This window comes from Bombus vosnesenskii, unplaced genomic scaffold (assembly GCF_011952255.1).
Source record: "Bombus vosnesenskii isolate JDL3184/JDL3185 unplaced genomic scaffold, Bvos_JDL3184-5_v1.1 scf7180000013263, whole genome shotgun sequence".
NCBI classification, from domain to species: Eukaryota; Metazoa; Arthropoda; class Insecta; order Hymenoptera; family Apidae; genus Bombus; species Bombus vosnesenskii.
The window spans coordinates 1,096,361-1,120,251 of NW_022882923.1; the positions used below are offsets into that span (position 1 = coordinate 1,096,361).

Consider the following 23,891-nt stretch of genomic DNA (forward strand, 5'->3'; position numbering starts at 1 on the left):
ATCGCCTGTTTATCATTTATTCACAATGATAAGCAATCTTCGCAAGAGCTGAGCTGAATATTCTAAAAGTGCATAGAAACTTGATTTATTAACGAGAATTTAAAAAAGTAATTCCTAAAAAAATACGAATTTGTCGAGAAATAAACCGATGAATTGAGAAATTAAATCGTCCGATAAATGGCAAAAAAAAACAAGTATATAAGATGCATCTAAGAAATTAATAGTAAGATACAAGTCATACATATATTATTTAATAAAATATTAATTTCATGTATTGAATAGTTAACATAGCTAACCTTACAAAATTTTAAAACTTACTTCGAATCAACCTAATACGTCTCCTACATTGAATAGAAGATAAAAATATAATTAGACCAAAAAAGTTAATCTTCCATTTAACGTAAACTCAAACGTAAGACAGAATGGGGGAAGCAAGGTTCTGCTTTCAAAAAGGAGCTCCCCTTTAAAGCAATTGGCGGTGTCTTAACAGAAGATGAAGCAAAGGTAGCCCGATTACGGGACATTCGAAGAGATATAGCCACTCGCTGGCCACTACACGACCGATCGAGGGTCGTTTCTACCCCCCGAACTCCTGAATAGCCTTCGAACCGTAACCCTCGTGGCCCCAACCCCATCATTCCGGATGCAACAGGTGATCCTTTCTCGATATCGGCCCCATATGCCGTGTTGCATCGCCTCCTCGATAGCTCTCACCAACGACCAATTCGCACTCCCTGTATTCCCGTTGATTCTCGTTTTCTTCTTTTTTTTCCCCCTCCTTTTCTCCCCGTTCACAGAGAAAGGGTCGGTTTGTGCTTTCAATTTAGTTTCTCGTCGGTGCGTTAAAAAAGAATACACCATGTTCAAATCCTCGGTAACTGTATTAATTGAACCGCTGTCGCAATTTATCAGTCTACAATTAGGGTTAGATTAATTTTACAAGCTTTTTTTTATCTTCCCGATATTTGACGTCGCGATTAATTTTATCAGGAGTTCAATGGCAGGTATTAGTCCTATTATTGGGATAGGCAACGTATCATCTCTATTTATGTTCTTTTCAATCTTTTACCAGTTTTACGTCCACGAATGTCGTGTATTTATATGTAGTATTTTGATAAAAATTTGTTGTGATTCTCAAGTTCTAATGTTTCCTTCGTCCCTTTTTTCTTTTTCCTTTTTTTGTTTTGTAAAGTTTTAATTACGCGATAGGCTAAGAATAACGCCAGAAAATGACGATCTTCGTACCGTTGCTTCAGTCCTTTCTCGATCTTGGCGATAAAACCAGACCGGTTTCGATCGCCACAGCCATCGGTCTACGTCAAAAGCACCAACCCTTTGTAGACACCCCTAGGCTCAAGAGACAAGATCGAGGAGGCGTTTGAATTAAAGATGGAAACGATAAAGCAACGAGAGGAAGAAGAACAATTCGAAACAGACTTAAATTTTTTGAATTCTTTGAATTCTAGAATCGATAATTCTCGAATAAATCTGGAATTATAAGGACGGAAATTGTATTAAAATTTAATTTTTCAATTGATCAGATACCACGGTTAATTTCGCTCGAATTTTCCTTTATACGGGAATTCACTATGATTTAAGATAACGTATCGAAAGTTTCGTTCCGATCGATAAATTATAAATCTTCGACAGAAGCGATTAGAAGACGAAAGAAGAAAGGAAAACCGCGTTGGGAGTGATTTATGCTCGGCAAGTCGAGGGTCGTTTTCCGAAGTCTGTTTCCGATACGAAGAGTCATTAATATTTTAATACGGCTGCCATTCGGCCATGGAGCAGGAAAAGAGGACCGAGATATCCTTGCAAAATCGAGATCTCAATAATTACGTCAGTCGCAGACGCGCCCTGCTTTTGATTCATAGCACAACAGGATCCTGGAACCGGCATAGGGGGGCCAAGAAACCGTCTTTGGATAATCGGAATTCAATTAAACCATTAGCATCCGCGTTTCTCCGACAAGAAGAGAGCAAAGTGGATAAGGGTAGAGGAATTTAATGCGATGGAAGATCGAGCTGCTAAAGAAACCAGTTAAATGGTAGCATCAAAATTCCTTTTCTTTTCATCAAACAACGTCTTTGATCTTCCGCGTAATTCACAAGCATATTTTTCATTACTGGGATAATACAATACGATTTAACGGTGGACATTTTTTCATGGCTCGTTATAAGTACACTGCGTGGCATAATCAACAGATCGCTCATCTGGACAATTTTATTCGCATAAACCAAGCAAATAGAAGCAAATAGATTTTACATGAATCATAAAAGAAGTGCATAGATTAAGCAATGGATATAAAAATCTCAGTGACATAGAACGCGATCTTCTAATTCTTTTAAACAGTATCATTCGCTCATTTAAAAGTAAAATTGCCTGTAAGCATCAGACCTATGAAAGTTGTAATATAAAGACGTATGAAACGTTCAAACAGAGGTTCCTATCGACAAAAGACACGCATTACAATACGTCGTAGAATCATGTTTCTAAACGATATATCTTTGTACCTTAGTCTAATGATCCTGCAGATCATCCTACATCATCGTTAAGGTGCGTAATTCTCTCGGAAAGCGAAAAACCGAAAATTCAATCCAATGCATGGATCAATCTCTTCTCGTTATTACGCGTCATTGATCGTCATTTCCGTCCAGGATCAACCCATAACAGCTCTATTCCTTCGATTCATCAAAGAACACCCGTGATATCGTGGAATGCCGCAAAATGGAGGAACGTAAAGGTCTAAGCTGGCTGACACACCGGCTGGGAAACATTTTTCTGCAGCCCCACGTGTTTATACGTTTTCGTACGGTTAGGGGAGAAAGGTTTCGGCAAGCATCGATATACGTGGCACGAAATTGCAGGGAGAAAGCGAGAGCAGCCAAAGCGGCACGGACGATCGAAAGTGATACACAGAAAGACAAAGAATGTCGACGAGGGAAGAAAGAGAAAGACATCGTACAGGGGTGTATCCTTTTGCCAGCCACCATTCATCATTCTTGATGTCGGATCCGATTCTCATATTGTTCCTCCATACGTGGATAGATAGATTTCTGTCGTCTTTGACGAACATGAAACGCATTCATGCATTCAATACACGTTCTTTCGGCTGATGTAATAAATTGGCAGGACGCAAATCGAAGATGCTTTTTTGCTGTCACTCGAGCGGGTGATGTGAAAGTAGCTTACCGATTTCCTGCGGATCTTCTTATCTTTTTTACTTGGGATTATATCGTTCGATGAAAGGAAATTCTTCTTGTCGTTAAAACTTACAAAAGAAGGAGGTACATTTTATGAATGAAATCAGATTTGCCACGTGAGAATTAATGAATATTAGGATAAATTACAAGTGTTTGGTTAATTCGTGATATATAGGTGGTATTAATTTTCGTCAGTTAGATGAATCTTGTCCTTATTCCATCATTATTATTATTTTTTTTTGTTTTTTAATAAATCGACAAAATAAGATACTGCTCAGTTTTTTCTTATATAGAAACACGAAATTAAAAAATTTTAATAATCGAATAATTTTTAGTTGTAGTTCTAATAATATTTCAATGATTTATATTTGATATATGACATTTAGCATCAAGATACACGCGATTAAAAATTAGAGTTCATTTATCCGAAACGATCTGACCATAACTATTTTACTGTAACGAAAAGACGACGTTCGAATCTTCCAATTTTATATTTCCAATACTTCAGCCGGTTACGATTAATTTTAGAAGGAAGGGAAAATCGTTTTTATGCATTATACCGCGACGCTTATTCCGGTGAAAATAGTGAGGCAGACCGATTTGAATTTCACGAGGCTACGAACGGCTTCGAAATTGAGATATTGAAGGGAGGGTCTACGATTTAAATTACACAGCCTATCTGTACATAATTTATATCCTTGTTTTCTTGGCGCGTTCCGCGGAAAATCCGCGCCTCGCTGGCTACAGCGTCCCAATTTAAATTATCCTGAATAATTCTCGCAATATCCGATCTTTATGGCTCGGAAAATGCGGCCGTCTTTCCGCAGCCTATAACGACATGATTTCCGCCACGACATAATGGTTTTCTTGGTTTAGCGCCCCGGTCTTCTCCGAATCGCAGATCGCCATCGAAATTGAGCTTCTCGGAGCTCGAGTATTTATGTACAGCATTTAAATTAAAAGAAAAAAAATAAAGATTATTCTATTGCACGTAGCTGTAACAATTGTAAAGAATAAAATCGTTTTTCACCATTTCATTCGTAATTTTAGAATGAAATTACATCTTATCGATAATGAACAAACGTCGTTCACGAACTTACTTACACTATCGTGCAATTCCAAAATTGATAAAATCGTCAAATCGAGAGCATCGATAGTCCCGTAAACGAAAACGATCTGGATGATCGTAAATCGATGCACGTTTAGACGTTGTCGAAGAAGAAGCTAGGAATATCGACAAGAAAGGAATGGTGGGATAAACCACAGGGGAATAGTTTGCACAGTCCCGATGGTGCAACCGAACCAGAGATTCGAGTCTGAAGTTGGGATGTGTCTTTGATTAACGACCGCGACACTAGATATATATATAGAGAGAAAGTACGTACCGATCAAAGCCCTCAGACGCACTCGCTAGCACCCCGCTAACAATAAGAAATATCACGTTGGGTAATTTATTATCAATAGCAAAAAACGTGAGCGGCGCATCCGCCGGGACGAAGGGCGCCACTGTCTTCAACCAAACGGTTTCACCGGCCACAGTATTACGAATGGCTCCTATTTATTAAGTATATGACGATCGTCTGCTCCTCGTCCAGCTCTATCCGCGACTGATTCCCTCCACGAGTCGATAAACTGATCATACTTTGAAAATTAGCTGGATCTGAACAGAATTCTTCTTTTCGTAGCAATAACATCCCCTTCAAATTGTATCAAACCTCTACTACACACTATTAACGATGTAACTTGTTTTTCGATCTGGGATATAGAAACCGAATAAATGGAATCGAAAACCAGATGTCTTTGTCTGCTCACAGAATCTATATTTTAATAAATAATAGATCTTAAAGAAAGAATACTTTCTTCCAATGTGATAATTCTCTCTTCAAACGATATCAAACTATTACCGAATTCAATAATTTCTTATTTCTTCACGATTTACGTCTCGTAAGAAAAGAAACTGTTCGTAAGAATAGAAAAAGTAGTAGTCTCTCTCTCTTTCTTTAGACATTATCGATCAAAACAATATTTATTTACAGTATCCAAATCCAGTAGCATATATGTATACCTGCCATTTAAATACATACACGTTGGCTGACGCTATTTTGCCATCCGATAAGGTTCCATCCGTCAACGGAATATTACATTTCCCGGTAAACCAATGATATATCAGCATTCCGCCGGCACAACGAGCCTCGGGGAAAGACATCCTCTCTCCGGTCCAACGGGTGACGTGCCTTCAACCTTGTTCTGGAATCCCAAAGAAAACGAGCCGGGCACGAGATTACATATCGCGGAGAATTTATATTTTAAATCGAGTCACATTAGGAGGCAACGTTCAGACGTTCTCTCTGCCAGCCGGAAGAGAATGCGCGCGAGCTTGCTTTCCTCGCGTCCCATCAAATGTATGTAATAACGTAATAAATAGCCACTTTACGCGGTAGCCACCGTTGGGACATTCTTGTCGAGGGCGCATTATGCTTAATGTTTGACGTCGCCTCCCTTTAACGCCCGTGTCACACATCTCCGTAACACACGCGCGCCTTCTCTCCAACCATTTCCTCCTCCTTCTCTTCTCTTTTCCGCGTAATCCTTTTGTATTTGGATTTCGGATTCCAAGGACGCGGAGGATGGATACGTTGGACGATTCGTTTAATCGCCTTCCTCTGAATGGAACCGTGATTTTCATGCGAGTTTCGCCTTGTTTCAAGAATAAAGGCCACTGTGATTGATGGTACCTTGTTCTGGCAGGAAGATTCTGCTAGTTTTCAATGTCAACGCTGTAGCGTTTGGAAATTCCTCCTTTCTTTTAGCCGTAAGTGAGACTATCTTTTCACTGACGTAGACTCGATCGAGGAACGACTATTTTTACTATTAAGGGCTTTGTCTGCCTTCGATGGTCCCAAGCACGATGTTCTAAAAATGATCGAAGTCGCTTTAGAAGTTTTAGAATCACTCAACTCCGTGCGAACTTGGATTCTTCAATAAGAAAAGTAAGATGCTTGAGCTTCTTCCATGTATCTTCAGTTACGATACGACTAGATCCAAATCGAAGACTATAGAAAAAAATGATAATTATGTAAACCATCGAGAAGCTACATTAATCAGCTTCGTAAATTAAAAAGTATAGAAAAGCGACGATATTCCGAACACTGCTTTCTGTATTTACCTCAGAATTTACTCAGAAGTTGATTTGATCAGTTTACCCTGTAAGAGGATTATATTACTTTAGAAATTAGATGCATGGTGTTACCAGCATCTTCAATACTGCGAATATTATTACCAAGCTCTAATACTCAAGCAAAAGCGAATAGCACCTCCGATCAGTTAATTTAGTGATTCATCCGAACTACAGTTACAGTTTAAGCACCGCGTTGAACAGAGGCAGACAACGCGGGATAACTGCGTTAACTTGGCCCAACTAATTGACTAGCCCGGAGTTTTCCTATGTAAATGTTTGCAAAACTTGTTCTCAAGCAGCTTATACCGGTGACAACTTTTAATCAGTTCCGGTAACGAATTCCACTGTGCTGGCAGCCGCGGTAAAACTCTTATAACCGAGGCAAAAGGGAAAAACGAAAGAGAAGAATAGGAAAATAAAAAGTGGAAGAGAGAGCGAAAGCAAAGTTGCGGAACGTGGAATATATCGAGGCAAAGAGAGATATACGAAGCACGTTTAAGGATGAAAGTTTAGCCAGTTTGGAGAAAGCTGTCGTAAATGTTTCATAAGAAGGACAAAGAGATGGACAAAAGCACAGTTATCTCGCATTATAGTGAGAAAAACTTGAGGAATTAAAGGTTATACATCGATAAATCGGCTGCGAAACAAGCTCGATAAACGCTCGTGAAACATTCATTGAGAAGTATTCTTCGTTCATCAAACTTGCTTCGTCCAACCTTTGAAACCTTTAAAAATACAACAATGTTACGTACAATTTTCTCGATTATAGTAATATTGGTAATTTATCGAAGTATATCGATTACCTCGAAATAATTTATATTTAAGAATTATATTTAAGTAAGAATTGTTTCACGGATCTTGAAATGTAATTTCCACGATAGCGATTTATACGCTTCTAATGTTGAGAATTAAAAAGAAAGGACGTCAAGCATTTTTAAAAATTGGCGATAAAAGGAGAAACTGACGTCCTTCGTCGATTGCGGGTTCTTTTAAGTGGTCGATCATTTTCGAGGAACGAGCTCGTCTGGACAAACGAAAATCGTCGAAGGACAAAAGGGGAGAGGCAATTTGAAGGAGCGCCGCAGACGCAAATGCGTGGAAAGCTCTCCGATCGGCAAGCAACAACGAGCACGAGTATTTTTCGGTCACAAAAGCTTGCACGGTCCGCTTATAAAAGCTCGAACTGTAGTGGGGTGACAAGTACAATGTCTCGTCGTCGGGCAACCTCGCCGAATTTTTACTCCGACCATCAGAACTCACCCTTTTTTTTTCTTTTTTTTGCATCGTCTGCCTGAGCCACCCCCTTCACCCCTTTCGGCTACAGACTGCGTCGCCTCCATTCAATTTGCCAGGTTATTTTTCACCGTAGGCTGTACTTAACGGGCCGTGCGTTTACGTGGACCACGATTTTTCAGCGGTGCAACACGCATCACATGCATTCAGTCTGGACACTCGTCCGACGAGAAGGATATCATCAGTTGGAACGATCCTCTGACGTAAAATGGAAGAATCACCGAGCGATACTTACCGCTAAAACTCGAGCTCCGTGTATCGAATAGAGCTCGATGCTACTACAGTTCGTTTATTCTAATATGACTTTAGGAGATAGTTGTTAACAATGTAACAGCAACAATTGATTATCAAGTAGTTGATGTAGGTTCGTCAGAGTCGAATTATCCTTTATCTTATCTATTTATGCAATGTATTAATTATTATATATATGTGTAATATTTTCCTTTACACTATTTATTATTATTGATCATTATCCCTTTTAGGGGTCATAGTATTATTTGTTATTTCACTCTTCTCGCTCTTATGATTTTTCATTATTAAAACACAAATCACTTCGATCTATCGTACTGACCTAATTTCTCTTCCTACGACTTCGATTTGTTTCTTGAGACGAAAACTTGGTCCACGCGAAGGACTTTTGTAACTATTCAATGAGACTACAGTGGAACTTGGTCTGTTTGAAGGGAATTTCAATTAATTCCTGATTAAACGAACTGCCAATCGAATCCACTTATTTTAATATGAATTTCTATCATATATTTGAACGAAAGTCACAGGTAACGATGAGAATCAGCGTACATCTACCATATGAACTCCAATTACATTAATTATTCGTTATAATAGACGCGTATAGGATAATTAGTTACACAAACTATAAACTCTACCATAGTAGTTTCTATAAGTAGTCTATTTCCTTCTCGTCATGCTTCTTACAGCCAGAAAATTTGACCCTGTCACAAGGGGTAGCGAAACGAAGGCGCGACGGTGCGCTAAGAAAACGTGTGCGCGTATGCGCTGGTAAATGCACGTGCGCGCGGAACTCGCGAAATATTTTACAATTACTGCGAAATCCATTAAGGTAAACCGAAACAACGTCGCGTACGAAAGGCTCTCCAAGGCTACACGGTCTACGTGTGAACGCACAGTACCAGAAATTCAGGATGCACCGGGAACTTCTTGCCAAGTTATACGGTCTCCTCTTCGTCCTTGTAGTAAAGCAAATCCCGCCTCGGAGGTGGTCGCCGAAACACGCCCCGGGTAACCTCTCTTATTTATTTATTTATTTCGAGACACCATGGATGCACCTATAAACCTCATTTTGCGATTCATTGCTGCGTTTCTGCAAACGAAACTGCAACCACCTTATATCTTTCTTCATTATTATTATTATTTCATTCGCATTATTTTATCTGTATTATTATTATTATTATTATTATTACTACTATATCATTCTGCCGTTATTGAGCTACCTTTTTGATTATCGAGAACAATCAATGTTTGCTAATATCGACGCGATGATTTAATTACTTCTGGCAGAAGCATTAGCTAAGGTAAATATCGTTACTTCTATAATTACTCTGGATTTCATATAAGTTATGCAATTATACAGACTCGCTCTCTTCTTCATCGTCAAGACTGGTATTGCTAAGAGAAAATTCAGGGAAGCAATGATAATACATCGGTCAGTAACACTCTCTTCAAAACTGATATTAATGTTATAACGCGACTATTGTGTTGGCTATCGAAGAAAGATAAGCGTTCTTCTCTGTTCTGTTTTAAAGTAATCGCAGACTACTCGCTTGTTGACGATTGTTCTGAACGTGCAACAAGGTATACCAAAGAGTAGAATCAGGAAAAAGAAACTCTAATGTTCCCAGTTATTCGTATCTGCTTCTTTATTTTAACTATTTCGGTGGAGCGGAAAATCAAGCTGCATGTGCGGTATTATTAGCACATCCAATTACGAACATGACGTAGCAATAAAAATCCATTTCACTCGGCAAAAGCACATAGTTCGTACAGCTTTCAGCCAAAATCGTAATCATGATCTTCCCGAGGCCATCGGTAACACGCTCCGCGTAAAATCAGCGTGTTAACGATCGCGATTCAAGAGATTTTCCTACGATAGTATCCAAAATGAAACTTAGCCTGATAATAATATCTAGCACTGGCGCAACGCCGGGAGAAAGTCTCGAAAGGAGGGTTGGGGACAGGCTAAGATACGACATTCGTGCTGTGGTTTTAACTCCCTGTTATGAGATTGCCAGATTCAAGGGAACTCTATCTGTTCGTACGTGTGCTCGTTGGATGGTCGTGAGAATGCACGCGTACTTGTGCCTACCTGAGCATGTATTACAAGGAAACATGGGCCTGAAACACGCACCCTTCGAAATCACACGGAGTCGCGCCCTGGAAACTAACTGCAGGAAATACCAAGGGTCGTCTGACATCCGAAAGATACAGAGATAAACTCGTTGTGTGGCCTACGAGGTACGGGAACGTGTGTGTCTGTAACCACGTCTCCGCGCTTCCTCCGTGTATTCGCGGATGAATGGTACGTTAGCTAGATAGCGTACACTTGGCTTAAACACCCGAGCATCCAACGAGGAAAACTTTTGCTTCGACCAATGTTTCGATGCTCCCCCCAAAAACCAACAATTTTTCGGCTAACCAACGCGTCTTTGTGTTCGACACTTAGGAGTTGGCGTTATCTAGCTACGCGAAACGCGTTAGTAGCACGATCCGTGGTGATTTAACTCTTTATTCGGAGTTTTCAGCAGATATAAGGAAATAAGTTGCACTTGATTATACGTTTTTTATTGTAGCGCGAAAAATAGGAGACGTTGGTTACTCGTGGTCATTTTAAGCCTAGAGTTTCGTAGAAGTTACGTCTCCGCTAGCTAATTCGATCGAAGGTAGTAGATTCCTTTCTCAGCTGGATCATATGGGATTGAATAGATAAATGTCTATTTAGTATGAAAATACATGACGTTTTTAATGTATCATTACGAATATCTTCATACTACGTTGAACAGAAAATTTGGAAGAAAATATTGCTAAGGAGATTTGGAGATAGAGAGTTACAGGGGATCGAGAGAGATATTGTCAGACACAGACAGGATAATTCTACATACAGTATGCAAACGTTAAAACTAAGCAAATGTTACTGAATAAAAGCAAAAACACATTCATATTGAAAAATCTACTAGTTCTAAAATAAGTAAAAATATCTACTTACTTTGGCCAAATGTATATTTCGAAGAAATTGCATGTGGTTCAAGTTTTCTTTAAAGAGACATTTCACATCCACCAAGTTGATGCGATATCGAATGGAAAAGAACGCAGAGGAGGCGAGGAGAGATTCAAGAGAATCTGCGGGAATAAAAGGGAAATGTATGGAAGGAAAGATCTAATTTGTTCCTGTCGGGTCTGTTTTCGGTTTGGGAGGTGGTTACGGGAGTGGGAGGAGATGGTCGACGAGGCGAAATTAATATTCATAAGCGTCCAAAAAGGTCTCCAGGGCGGGGTCAACTTACATGTATCTTTCGCTACTGACCCTGGCTACCGAGGCGATAACGGTCAGGAATTAAAATACTACTCAGGCCAGGTTTTAACCCTTCTTCGTTGTTCGAGATACGCGTGCGGATACACCATGGTGCAGGTCCCCGCGACTGTCTGATTTCGTTTCTTGAAACTTGCCCGGCTACCCGTCTCGCTATGATCCTCGACGCTTTCCATTCTTGTTCCTCGAAATGTAAATCCAGACTAAATGCGCCACCAGGGAGAACAATCGTGGCCGTTGCAAATTGGTTCCGAGAACCGTGAGTTTCAACTTTTCGGCGCTGGCGAAGGCTACAGGATCTCGTAGTTCACCGCAAACCGTGGTTTAGTCTCACAGTTAGACTTTACGGATCGTTTTTGTTACACGTAGTAACGTTGCGTCGGAAGAAGTCAGCGTTCTTAGGATAAAGCTAAGACGTCCTTAAAATGATAAATGGTTTAAAATCAAGATTAAGTTGCTTTCTTATAATACAACGATGAAATTCTTCGGATAGTCGAACGAGTCAAATTATTATTCAAAGACAAATCGATTAGTTCAACGAAATAATGAACATACGAAGTGTTATGCTGTAGCGAAAGAGCTTAGTAATCGATGAACTTATACTATTTGTAACTGGAAACAATCCGGAAGCCATCGTGAACTGGAAGGCAAAAATTATGCATTGACGAGTAAGTAGATTCTTTGCTATTAGAATTCATAAAGAATAACAAAGATATTTACTGGCAATAATCCAACAGCGTTCAATTTTACTTGGAAGGAAAGAAAATTTATCAATGACCAGCTCCAAGTAGATTGATAGATGTGGATCGCAGTAACATTCAAGAATGACCTTCGACCAACAGGAAAAATAATCCTCTCGATATGTAACGCATCTAGCTGAGCATCTAGGAGAGTACGACAGCAAATATCATTAATCGACTGAGTCATTAAAGCGACATGGCATAGGCAGACCAACGAGGACGTCTCGAAGACACAAGCGAAGGTGGATGAGCTGGCACTTCCTGACGGTATACAATTAGTCGTCGAGTATTAATCCTGCTCGGTAGCCGTTACCCGACAGGATATTATGGTCCCGCAGGCAGTAACAATGAGGATTATATGAGGGAAAACGCTTCGATAGCGTTTCTAATACAAGCTGTAGCCAAGGTGGTGGTAGTTACACACAGGGCGAGGCCTCGTTCTCGTAAACGTTCGCCCACGAACTGACTTAACTTGCCTGGCAATAATAAAATGATATAGGAGGCGAAATATGCATTTAAATTATCGCCCCGCGATAATAATTTGCATACCGCCGCGGCACCTCTCTCTACACCACTTCGATGCCGCCGGTTCGCTTAGTTTAGCCCCGTTTAATTTAAATAATACTTCTCAGCGCGGGGGAGCACAGCTCTGCCAAGATATACATAAAATCGCCATAACATTGTAAATTATAACTGATACGGCTTATATCGCGAGAAGGGAGAGGGAAAGGGAAAGAGATAGGCGAAAGACTCTTCTTCTCCTTCGCCTCCTTTCTCTCGTCCTTCTAAGTTACTACCATACCTTCTTCGTTTCCGAGTGACGTCCTGCCGCGTCCAGAACGCTTCCCAACGATTATGACACCTGTGATGATTTTAATTGATTGAATTACCACGCTTCAAATTCCGCTAATCCCGCAATTACGTCTGTAAACTTTAAGCCACCTACTTGACACGTCAACGTATTTGTTTAGCCTCGTTCACGTTCTCTAGATACGTGCGTTGTGTTTTATTAAAAACGAATACGATCGATGATTGAATAAGTTTTATTCCAGACACGCGAAAACAGCTGTAAAATTTGCATGTTGAAAACACTCTTCTGTATCATACCCAATGTCTCGATAATTATTATATTCGGAAGAATGGTTTAAATGTGCTTTGTTTTTCAATTTATCTTTTTCTCTTAATTTTTCTTAATTTTATCGATATTGAACTCACTGAAAATAATCCTTCAAACGTAAACACGTAACTCTGATTTCGCCAAAAAATATGAATAACCCTTTCGCATTAAATGGTTGTCTTAAAAAGTACACAGTATAGAGATGTCTAAACACACAGATATTTAGTTATAGTTATGAGAACTGTATACATATTATTTCCTATTATCTGTTTCCTGCGTTGTAAAAAAGGCTGAATACTTTGGTGAGAAAACTTGCTTGAGTCTTGGCGATAAAATATGGCCAGTGCGCAATAAGTTTGCCGTAATGATTCTAATAAGCTAACGAAGGGAATTCCGAATTTAAACGCGGCCATAATTCTAACGGTAATGACGTAATAAAATTCCATATATCTGGTATCAATAAAGGGAGCATATTTGTCATTTCTAGCCGCGGTTGCACACGGCAGGCCGTTTATCCACCGACGAAATCATCCGAATAGCTATTCCGAATGCTAATAACAATCGTAAGTCATCTTTGCACGGACAGAAAGCGTTTCTCGTTTCACGTCGATTACTTTCGCCAGCCAGGAGAACTCGAGAGACGCGGTACGAAAAGAAAATTAATAATCGCCACCATCGGTTCGAAGAAACTCGAATTCTATGGTAATCAAATGAAATTCTGCCCACCATCTATGGAACGTAATATGAACGTGATCTCATGGCTCTTCTCTGCTGGACGGAATACCGTCGCTTATTTTATCTATCGTAAATGAGAGAAAAATATGCGACTATGGGGTGCTATCTTCTTTCAAACAAGTCATTTCAGTCATTATTCATCGCAGGTTGATAAATAAATCGTTTTATCTTTGGGAACTTTTGTGAGATAATCGATAGAATTTTATAATGATTAGTTGTGTCATAAACATTTTTGATACTTTGTTATATCTTCTTACGATATTAATTTTATTAACGCGAACGACATAATTCTTTTTATATTGTGAAAATCATTAGTCGAAAATTGCGACTCTGATCGAGCTCATCCTAGTTATTCCAAAAGAATGATCCAGAATTTCTTTCAACCTTTGTACTATGATAAATAACGTGAACGAATGATATTCGACAAAATGGCATTTTTGCAACTTCTAAAACTCTCGACTCGTACAAATGTAATCGAAAAATGAAATCCGAAAGTAATAGACGAATCTATGCAACAAGACGTGCTATGGAACAAATAATAGACCACACTGTGCAACATGATTTACTTTGTCCAAACACGCACGAGCTTTGTACATTTCTACAATCCAAACGATAATTCGAAGCTCCTGCACTATGAATAAATAATAAGTAAATACAAAATGCACAAGGTGTATCGGTTTCGAACAGGTCAAACTGTAATACGAAAGTCCGATAGAGATATGTATTTTATCACGAGAAAGAGCATGAGAAAGTGCAAGCTCGTTGATGGAGCCAGAGCTGGTGGTGGCGGTCCATCGTCGTGCCAGCCGGACCGCGCAATTCCGCAAAGTATGCAGATCTAAGAATTCAAATGGCCGCCCTATAGCGGCCGTAAAATAGCGGACAATCGCGCTCGTAAACCACTATATTAAAATTCTATATCATCCCCCCATAGCTGGACCACCACCGATGATATCATTCCTCTGTGCTGCTGCTCTGCGTCCTTTCGTTCCTCTCCGGTATCCGAGCTGATGTCCGTCCGGCATAACCTTCCCACCTACCGATCTTTACATTGTACGGAGTTTGCGAGCATTCGTTCACGTTTATGCTTATACTGCGCTCATGCGTGCGTACATTGGCGCCTCGTGGCTGCTCTGGATACTTTCACCCAGGCATAAACCACGTATCCACGTATGAAGATACATACGTAGATATGTACAGTACAGTGGCCACAAAAAGTATTTGCACAGCACTGCATTTATTGTTGCATTTATATGCTAGTTGTTAATTGGATCCAACTATGGTAAATTCGTATCATTTGGTAGTTTCACTCGTCGAAACGCTTGTACCGCTTACGTTGAACAATTATTGAAACGAGTTAATAATTACGAAAGGTTCTGAATTTCTGTTTCGATCTTCCCTTTTTTTTCTCTTTTTCCTTTTCCTTTTTTTAGCAGTTTTTACACACTTGATACGTTCATTCTCCGCGAATGGAAGGCTTGACTCGGAGATGTTTTATCACCTTCTTGTCTACTGACTTTTATATTCCTTTTATATCGTGACCATTCGTCGGACGTGGACATTCTCCTTTATGTATCTATCTCTCGCTAGAAACATCGACGCCAGGATTCTTGATCGTTGGACAAAAGTAGCCACGCATCTCCTCTGACAGAAGTTACGTTAGAAACGTACAAATACAGGAATATTTGGTATTCAAAGTGAAACTTTTGATGCGAGCGAGCAGTTCTGCTAACATTTAAACCGCGACAAGCGTAAAGACATATTGTTGTAGCGTAACAAGAAACCGTCGGATTTTGGTGGAATGAAAAAGAGGGATATGGCAATCCCGCGTAGCCATAACGCGAGCCAGTCGGCCGAGCAAAGATGGCAAACGAGGACCTTAGCCGAATAATGCAAAACAAACCTCATTTGAGATATAGTCTGGCATTTGTCCATATTAAGGTGTGCTACAAGGGTGCCGCGGCGTTTTCGTTTCAACCGTATGTATGCGTGAGCGTACGCTTTGAAATTATATAGCGAGAGCATCAGTCGTCGTTAGTCAGCTCATGCCGCATTCCGTTGTTAACTATGTGTATCTTGAGCACCCGTTACGTACCCATTTATCAGTGAGTTCCTTCATACGCGTTATTTTCCACGTTAAGATGCACAGCTTCACAGGCGATATTTCACCCCGCTCTGACATATCGTCTCTGAATTCGTCGCTTTGTCGCTTTCCAGAAATCGAAAAAATTTCCCTATGCGAATATTTTCTATATTTGCGGAAGACATTGCTACGATATTTTTCATTTACGCGCGCAAACTTTTTCAAATAAAATTTGACTTATTCGCACGCGTAAAGAAAAGATATAGTGGTACAATGTTTGCGGAGTTAAAAAATTTATTTTCTTGCAAATGAAATCTTAATTTTTCGGTTGTATGAATCTGTATTACGGAAAACGTAATTCACCGTCCAGAAACTGAGAAAGATAATCTATCGTCCGTGGAACAATTGCGATTAAACGGAGAATATCGTTATGTATTCGACCGAGTAAGGAAATTCCGACTCGTCATTGTCTCGCAGCCAGACTTTCATCGTAAGCGACACACGCAACTTTATATTAAGCCTAAGTTCTAAACTAATAAGACAACAACCACGGTAGGACGATCAGGGAGAACCGGAAGGGGTAGAGCAGCGCGAGAAGGGTTCAAGTTTAGCTGCGAGGCTACGAAGCGGGTCACCGATTACGACGTTGATCGTTTATGAGAGAGAACCAAATTGGATAAGTTCAAGCAGCTTCTTCCCTCTGACTACTTAGACCATTACTCTCCAAGAATTTCAATTAGGCATGATTTTCGAATTTACAAATCCTCCAGGCATTTTGAACGAGCTACAAGACCTTGTTACGAGACTGCAAGATACGTTAACCCTTTGCGCACTTCTGTACCGAACTATTCGCAGGCAAAAGTTTCGTTTCGAAACGATGAGAACAATACGAGAAACGATTTTTCACGTTACGTATACAAAAGGTTAAATCTCAGAGATCGTAAGTATTTTGCAAATAAATTCTCGTACGTAGCAGTGACTTGGTAATAAAACAAAGAGGATCGTAGAAACGAGTTTTCAATGTTACAGCTCGGCTGATTATTCGATACAATGCAAAATTTAAATTGGAGAGCCCTAACAAACATATTATTATCACGAAAAAACGTATTCTTTTAAGACAATAAATTTCCTTTAGCCACGCTGGAAATTATTTATGACCCAGTATTTCACCGATTCTGAAACTGACTTACCAGATTGCTAGTTGGCTAATCCTCGACAAAGTAGAATAAGACAATCCACTCGAGGCGACAGTAGACGTTGCAGGAGGACAGCAAGCAACACCCGGTATACGCGTCGTTTTCACAGAGAAAGAGGTGGAGGGAGGCCCGTTAGGTGGTCGACGTCGGGCGTAAATTTGCATTGAACGAAATGAGGCGCTATGGGGCATTCCAGTCCGAAGTTAATAGCTTCCCAACGATTAACTGTATCCCTCCACCCAGCGTGTCTACCCGGCCTGTTCCTCTCTTTCCCCATGGCCGTTCATTCGACGCGTCGTGCCTGTTCATTCTGTCCCTTTTCTTCGAACCTTCCCTCCCACCCTTTTCATCCTCTCCCTTCTCTTTCTCCGCGTTCATCCTTCTTCCCCTCGCATCGCCCTCGTCACATCGTACTTACCTATATCGTCCCTTCTAATAATATATGTTCCAAAGGTTGCGAAATAACTGACTTCGAGCCGAGTCAGCCTATCTAATCGATGATCCCTTGTTTCTCCATATTAAAATCGTGACGTCACATTTTTTCCTCTCCCTCCCTCTCATTTGATCGTAGAATTTCTTTGATCGAACTTCGATCAGAGGATTTTTATAGAGGCGTATAAATAGAACGTTTGACATTACAAGATGTTCAAGAATCGCGTGCAGTTAGTAGGTGCGAAAGGCGGTGCCTACCGCGGCCACAGCCAATAGTTTCCAGGCACGGAAAGGCGCCACGGGGGTTATAGGGCATAATTTAGTGGACAGTTTGATATACAAACAATCTTTAATGAAATTCTTGGTGTTCATTAATAACGCATTACAGCCTCGTGCGACACTGGCGCCGGTGTCGGCATCGGTACCCGGGTACCCTCACCCCTTTTACTCCTCATACTCCGTTTTCCTAGCCACCCTCCTCTCCTCCATCGTGATGTCCTCCTCCGACACCCTTTATCCACCCTACTTTCTACCGATCTTTCCTCTCTTTTTGCTCCGAAGCTTGACACGTTTCGTCTCTATGCAACGAATTTCACTCGTTTCTAAGCGAATGAATTGAGTTCAGCCTGCGGTTGATAGCCGCAAATTTAGGGAAATTGTCCGATATCTGTTATTAAATATTATAACGTAGATGATGCTCCACATATTAAGCTCATATTACAGTCCCTAATTAATGGATTTCCAACTTGAAGATAAAGAGATTTTCAAACGACAAGAGAGTTCCACCATCTCTCACAATTGCGCTGATTTTGTCGTTAGCATAGAAAAATCAATTTTATCGTCGTTATATTTTATTAACACAGTTGTAACAATCATAAAGATACGTGATTTTGTAATTGAATTACATGCTGTCAAACGTAAACAAATATCAGGATTCAGTTTCCAACACTGGTATATTTCAAACATATTCCTTTAAACACAATTTACGTACACTCCATGTACATTTGTCCACAGTCTATTGATCATTTGTATTTTAAGGATTACCACTTCGTACAAACCTCGTGTATCTCGTATCGGTCGATCGCAAACGAGAACGATACAGCGGGTTAAGTAAGAAACGCGGGAATCCAAACAAAATGACACGCGATTAATTTCTCGCCACCGATGGGACAGTGACGAAGGCTAATAGGATTTCCGGTGCAACGGTGAAACAGCAGTTCGTTTCGGGGTGGACGATACCGCTGGCTACGGTTAATGAATCGACGTAATCAGGGGGATGGGCGTTCGGGGGTAGGTCGAGCGACGAATGACAATCGAGTTTTGTATTAATGTCCGACTATGCCGCACCCATGGTCCCTACGCGCCGCGTACGACACTCACCATCAGCCTGATCGTTCGTTTAATCAACCGAGCCGCTAACACGATTAACTTATTGCGTATTCCCGTCATTCCGCGTACGTGAGCCACGAATCAACGATACACAAACGCGATACCCCATTATACCGTCGTTCTATTCTATCCGGTTCTCTTTATCTGGCTACCCGGTTTTGTTTCTTCGTCTCAGTTTACCCACCTGTCGCGTTGCGTTACGTGTACCCGTCATTTCAGCGAATCATCGGGCGGATTCCCTGTACGATTTGATCCAGCTGATTTTACTATTTTCTAATTAAACGTTATGAACACTCTCGCTTTTGTCTTGGGTCATCGATATTATAACGGTGATCTTGTCGCTTTTTAATTGAGAAGCTCGAAGGGGAAAGCATGCTTTGGCTTTTTGCATCGTTAATTAGCTCGTACAATTTAGCTTCCATTCGACCACGGTAGCAGTATGATGTATATTTTACTGATCAGAATCGTGTTAAAAATCCTTAACGTTGGAAAGAAACAGATATAATAGAAGCAAATAACAAAAGATCATTTTAAAAGACTTATTAACCCTTTGGATTGTGATTTAAGTATCTTATTAATCCTTTGACTGCCGGGTAAAATAGCCGAATGTAATTAAATGCAAATGTCGAATAATTTTAATTTCTCTTAATAATTATTCCTTATATAATATATTTAAATGCAGCGGAGGTATAAGCCAACATCGTATCACGAACAATAATATTTTGTTCCTTTTTTAAACCTTCTCCATCTATACGTTTAGCATAACAAACGACACATTGTATTTGTAAATTCCTTTTTCTCTGACTCGCTAGTAATATTTCTATGAAATGTCTTTCCATTAAACGCGAAATGCAACAAAGTAAGAGTGCATTTGCTTGCAGACATTTGATATGTTTTTTCTTTGCTTTACAATATATCATTGTATTTGAATCATTCTTCATAAAATAGACTGTTTATTTTAAACATCTTAGCTTGCTCGTACGTTATACCTTTCACGTTTCTTGTACATATTATATATGGATCAAACACTAGAAGAGTTAACAAGTTTATCCTTCGATGAACTTTTTTTCGTGCATTAATATTGTCTCAGAGTAAATTGAAGAACGCAAAGTCTACGAGGAATGAAAAGTTTTCTCCATATTCGAAAAAGAATAAACCTTCCACTACAAAAAACATTTTTTCATTTCAATCCATAACATTTCCTCGGATAATTTCTGTGCTTTTCTACCGCATAAATTATTACGACAAACTATATAAATCCTATTTCAGTTACTAAAATTGTAAAGCTTTCGTATTCTTATAAAAAAAAGTCTATAGCTTGTAACCTGTCCATTCGCTGATATCGATAATTAATTAATCACAGTACAAGAGGATCAATATTTCAGTATTTCACAAAAACCTGAACACTCTGGTATTGCCAAAAACTACCTGTACGTCGTTTACAATTTTTATCTTTCATCAATCGCGTCGCAAAATTTTTCAACGACTCGTTTCGGCGAGGTTTCCCGTTCGCAATCTCTTTTCGCGCCAGCAATTCGCATTAATCTTGAAACTTAACAAGCACGGAATCCATTCAACGGCAAGAAGAAGACCGAAAAGAAGAGGAAGGAAAACAAAGGATCGTGAATAAGTGTGTACGTCGGATTTTAAGAAACCGTGACAAGACTTAAGACGTCCGGCTGACTGACATTTAACAGAAACGTGAAACACCGGAGTTAATGCTGCCAGAGTTGGTAACAAGTGCGAGAGGGAGAAAGAGAGACGCTGAAGAGGATGTTGCAAAGAAAGGAGGGAGAAAGAGGGTCAGGGAATGGATGTGTTCACATTATACCCTCTGTTCTTTTAATTTCTTCAAAGGACTCCTCTCCCGCGACACCTTCCTCCTTGCTTGGCAGCCTCAGCTCCCGAATTAATAAGGCGTCGACGATGTGACGTCTTTTTTCTTTTCACCCCTGGATGGGACAGCAGACAGCTACCAAAGTGAATGAGAACTCTCGCTGAGAGGATAACGGAGGGAGAGAGCACTCTCTTACTGGTACTTAACAGCGCGATGAGATGAGCTGCCGTTAATAAATGTGTTTCTAACTGCAAGAAAGCGAGAGGGGGGCTGCCTCTCTCTTTCTCTCTTCCTCGTTCCCTCTTCTCTAGTTTTCTTTCCTGCTTTCTCGCGTTGCGTGCCACCAAGGTCCCCAGAGAATAAGTCTTAATGAGAAGGAAACTTTTAAACGCACTAGACTCTGCCTTTTCTTCGTTGATGCTACGGTGCGCTTAGCTTCGCACTTTTACTCCCCCGCAAATCAAACACGATGGCAGGGAGAACTTCACCGAGGCCATTCTCATTGAGGAACGATTTTATTACTCGGCATGTTTCGTAGCAAAATGAACAAACAGTATACTGGTTGTCGTAAATGTAGAAGAAATTTGTTAGTCAATTATGTAGAGTATTGCGATGGATCGGTTTGTAAGAATAATTCTATGCAGCTGACATCTGCTAAAAGTAGATACGATTATACAAATTCTATATTCTTATGAAAATATCTCCTTGGAAATATCGAAATGAATTAAATAATTAGCTACTTAATTTTACATCGTAAAGAAAATATTTGTAAAGTAGTCTTCGTTTGTCTGTAAATATCGTATCTTTAAAAGCTTAACAAGCATATAAAATACAAATCACGTATCAAAGATCGGTATAAGAAAAAGGAAAATCGTAAAAACATTCGTTTCGCTATTTAGTCGTTTAGCTTTTAACGACACAATTTTTTTTTAAACGTCACCCTAACCAGCCTCTGTTCGTTCCCATGGTTGCTGTCGTAGGCATTGAAAGAACGATGGAAGAAGTACATTCGATACCATTGGTCCTCGTTCATCGTCTTGGCAAAAACTACCCTCGGGTAAAAAAATAATTGCCCCTTGATACACGCCGATACCCCATCTGCGGGGCTGCCAGCCTGTAATGATGTTCGCGTTCGCGAACTTACTTCGAAATTAAATATCGAGGCGAAAGAGGGTGGCGAAGGGTGGCGCGGCAAGGGGATGTTAAAGAGAAATCCCGACAGTGAGGGTGGTGGCAGGGGTGAAGGAGGCTTGTCGTACACCTGCCCTTTTCCCGGACCATCGTGATAAAAATCAAACTGGAAAACAAACGAGGAGCAGGATCGTATTATAAAGTTTATTAATCGATAGACGATGCGCGGAGAGGGTGGAACTGGAATTTCAGGGGTCGCCGGAAATATCTCGTTACGGATGAAAATTAAAATTGTAATACCGACGAAGGTACGAACGATCAAACTTTTATCTAATTCTACTTAACGTTTATTGGTCTTGTGCATTTTGTTTTTATTTGTTCTCTTTTTCTCGATGGCAGCGAGTAGCAGTGGTTTGTCTGAAAGGGATGAGACAATAATTATTCCTTATAAGAATACAACTTTTTATTGAATCGAAGATACAAATGATTAAACTTTTATTCATCGTTTCTATTCGTCGTTTATTAACCTTTCGAATTCTTTCGTTTCTATTTAGTTTGATCTTTCATTTTTATTTTTTTTTTTTATTAATTGTTATTTTTCGTATGATTCCAGAAACTTAGACCTACCGATATTCCGATCTTCGAAATAAAGAATCTATTAATTAACGAGACTGGCACGCAACTGGCATTGTGGGGCAATCTAGGCTTAGTTCTCATGGAGCTTCCCAAACGTTGGGGCAAGGATGCCATGTTTCAAGGTGGAAAAGAAGAAATACTCTGCATGTAAGTAACAATCAAACCTAAATCGTCGACAAATGTTCTTAAAACCCCATAAAACTCATTTTGACGCAATAATTCGTCTATTAAATTCGCGTATATCATGTACTTAAGTATATGTATAGTGCACATAGAGGTTTCGTCGAAATAGAAATAGCGGTAAACAAAAAACGTATCCGTTCATTCAGAGTTGTAGGAAAATCCGTGCAGCAAATACGCGAAATCAATCTCCGAGAATGGAGAGAGAAGTTTACAGACGAAGAAATCCGGCTCCTAAAAACCGAGATAAGGTAGACCGCGAATAATAAATCGCACTATCTGGCTTCCTGCACCTCCGTGGCTCCTGTGGGCGTCCTAATATCCTGTAATTAAGAGGGTGTTACGATGACGCCCGAACCCCTTTGGCCTCCCTCTTATGGAATTAAGGTGGCTTTACTCGGTTAGTTTTCAAAAGTTCCAGCCTCGGAAAGCACCGCTGAATACTAACCGCCTCATCAACGACACATGCCACCAAGACTACTGCCTCGTGTAACATTACCCTCCGCGCCCGCCTCTGTCACTTCTCCGCATCTTCGCGTACTCCTGTCTAATCTTTCGGGTGATTAGAACCTCGCGCAATTAGCCACAAGCTTCAAGATTATGCCTCAACCATCTCTTACCTTTCTTTTTCTAATACCACTCGCTCAATCGAATTTTTATTTTTGCCAATGTCGTCATAAGTGCTCTGCTACATATAAAACTACCTTGCTCGTGATGACGTTCAAAGAAGAGTTTACATGTGTATATATACATATATATGTCGGAGATGAAAGAACACCGGAGCCTTTGGAATTTTGGATAATCCCGCAACATTGTAACCTAGAGTCTACTATAGCTGTAATTGAACAATTGTAGTTATTCAATCCGATTGTAATTGTTCGAGAGTTGTGATAATGAGCTTGAGCTCGAGGCGACAGTCAGTCGCCGAACGTGGCCGCGGTCACGGGATGAACGCTTTGTCTAACAAAGGTATGGAGTAATTCTATAACTCTCCTTAAAAGAAATATTCGTGGCGACACGCGACAGTAAACATTCCAACGGTTTCTGTCCCGTGGCTCTCCACACGCAGACCCTATTCTTCGAGTAAGATTATTTTATTTTATTTTATTTATTTGTTGAAATTACAATCAATTCTCGCGTTGAGAATTTTCAGTAATTTTTCTGGCGTGGCGCAGT

At 40.1% G+C, this 23,891-nt stretch overlaps 1 protein-coding gene across 2 annotated transcripts in view; it reads left to right on the plus strand.

Annotated features, from left to right (window-relative positions):
* Positions 1-23,891, plus strand: part of LOC117231464 (nuclear pore complex protein Nup88) — a 72,757-nt gene that overhangs the window by 32,151 nt on the left and 16,715 nt on the right. Inside the window, exons 1-2 of one of the 2 annotated variants that reach the window (XM_033489935.1) lie at positions 22,106-22,207; positions 22,513-22,682. In XM_033489935.1, the coding sequence (XP_033345826.1) occupies positions 22,121-22,207; positions 22,513-22,682 (257 nt within the window). In that variant the 5' untranslated portion in view covers positions 22,106-22,120. Of the gene's footprint in view, positions 1-22,105; positions 22,208-22,512; positions 22,683-23,891 lie in introns of those variants that run through there. The other variant, XM_033489926.1, reaches the window with a different exon arrangement.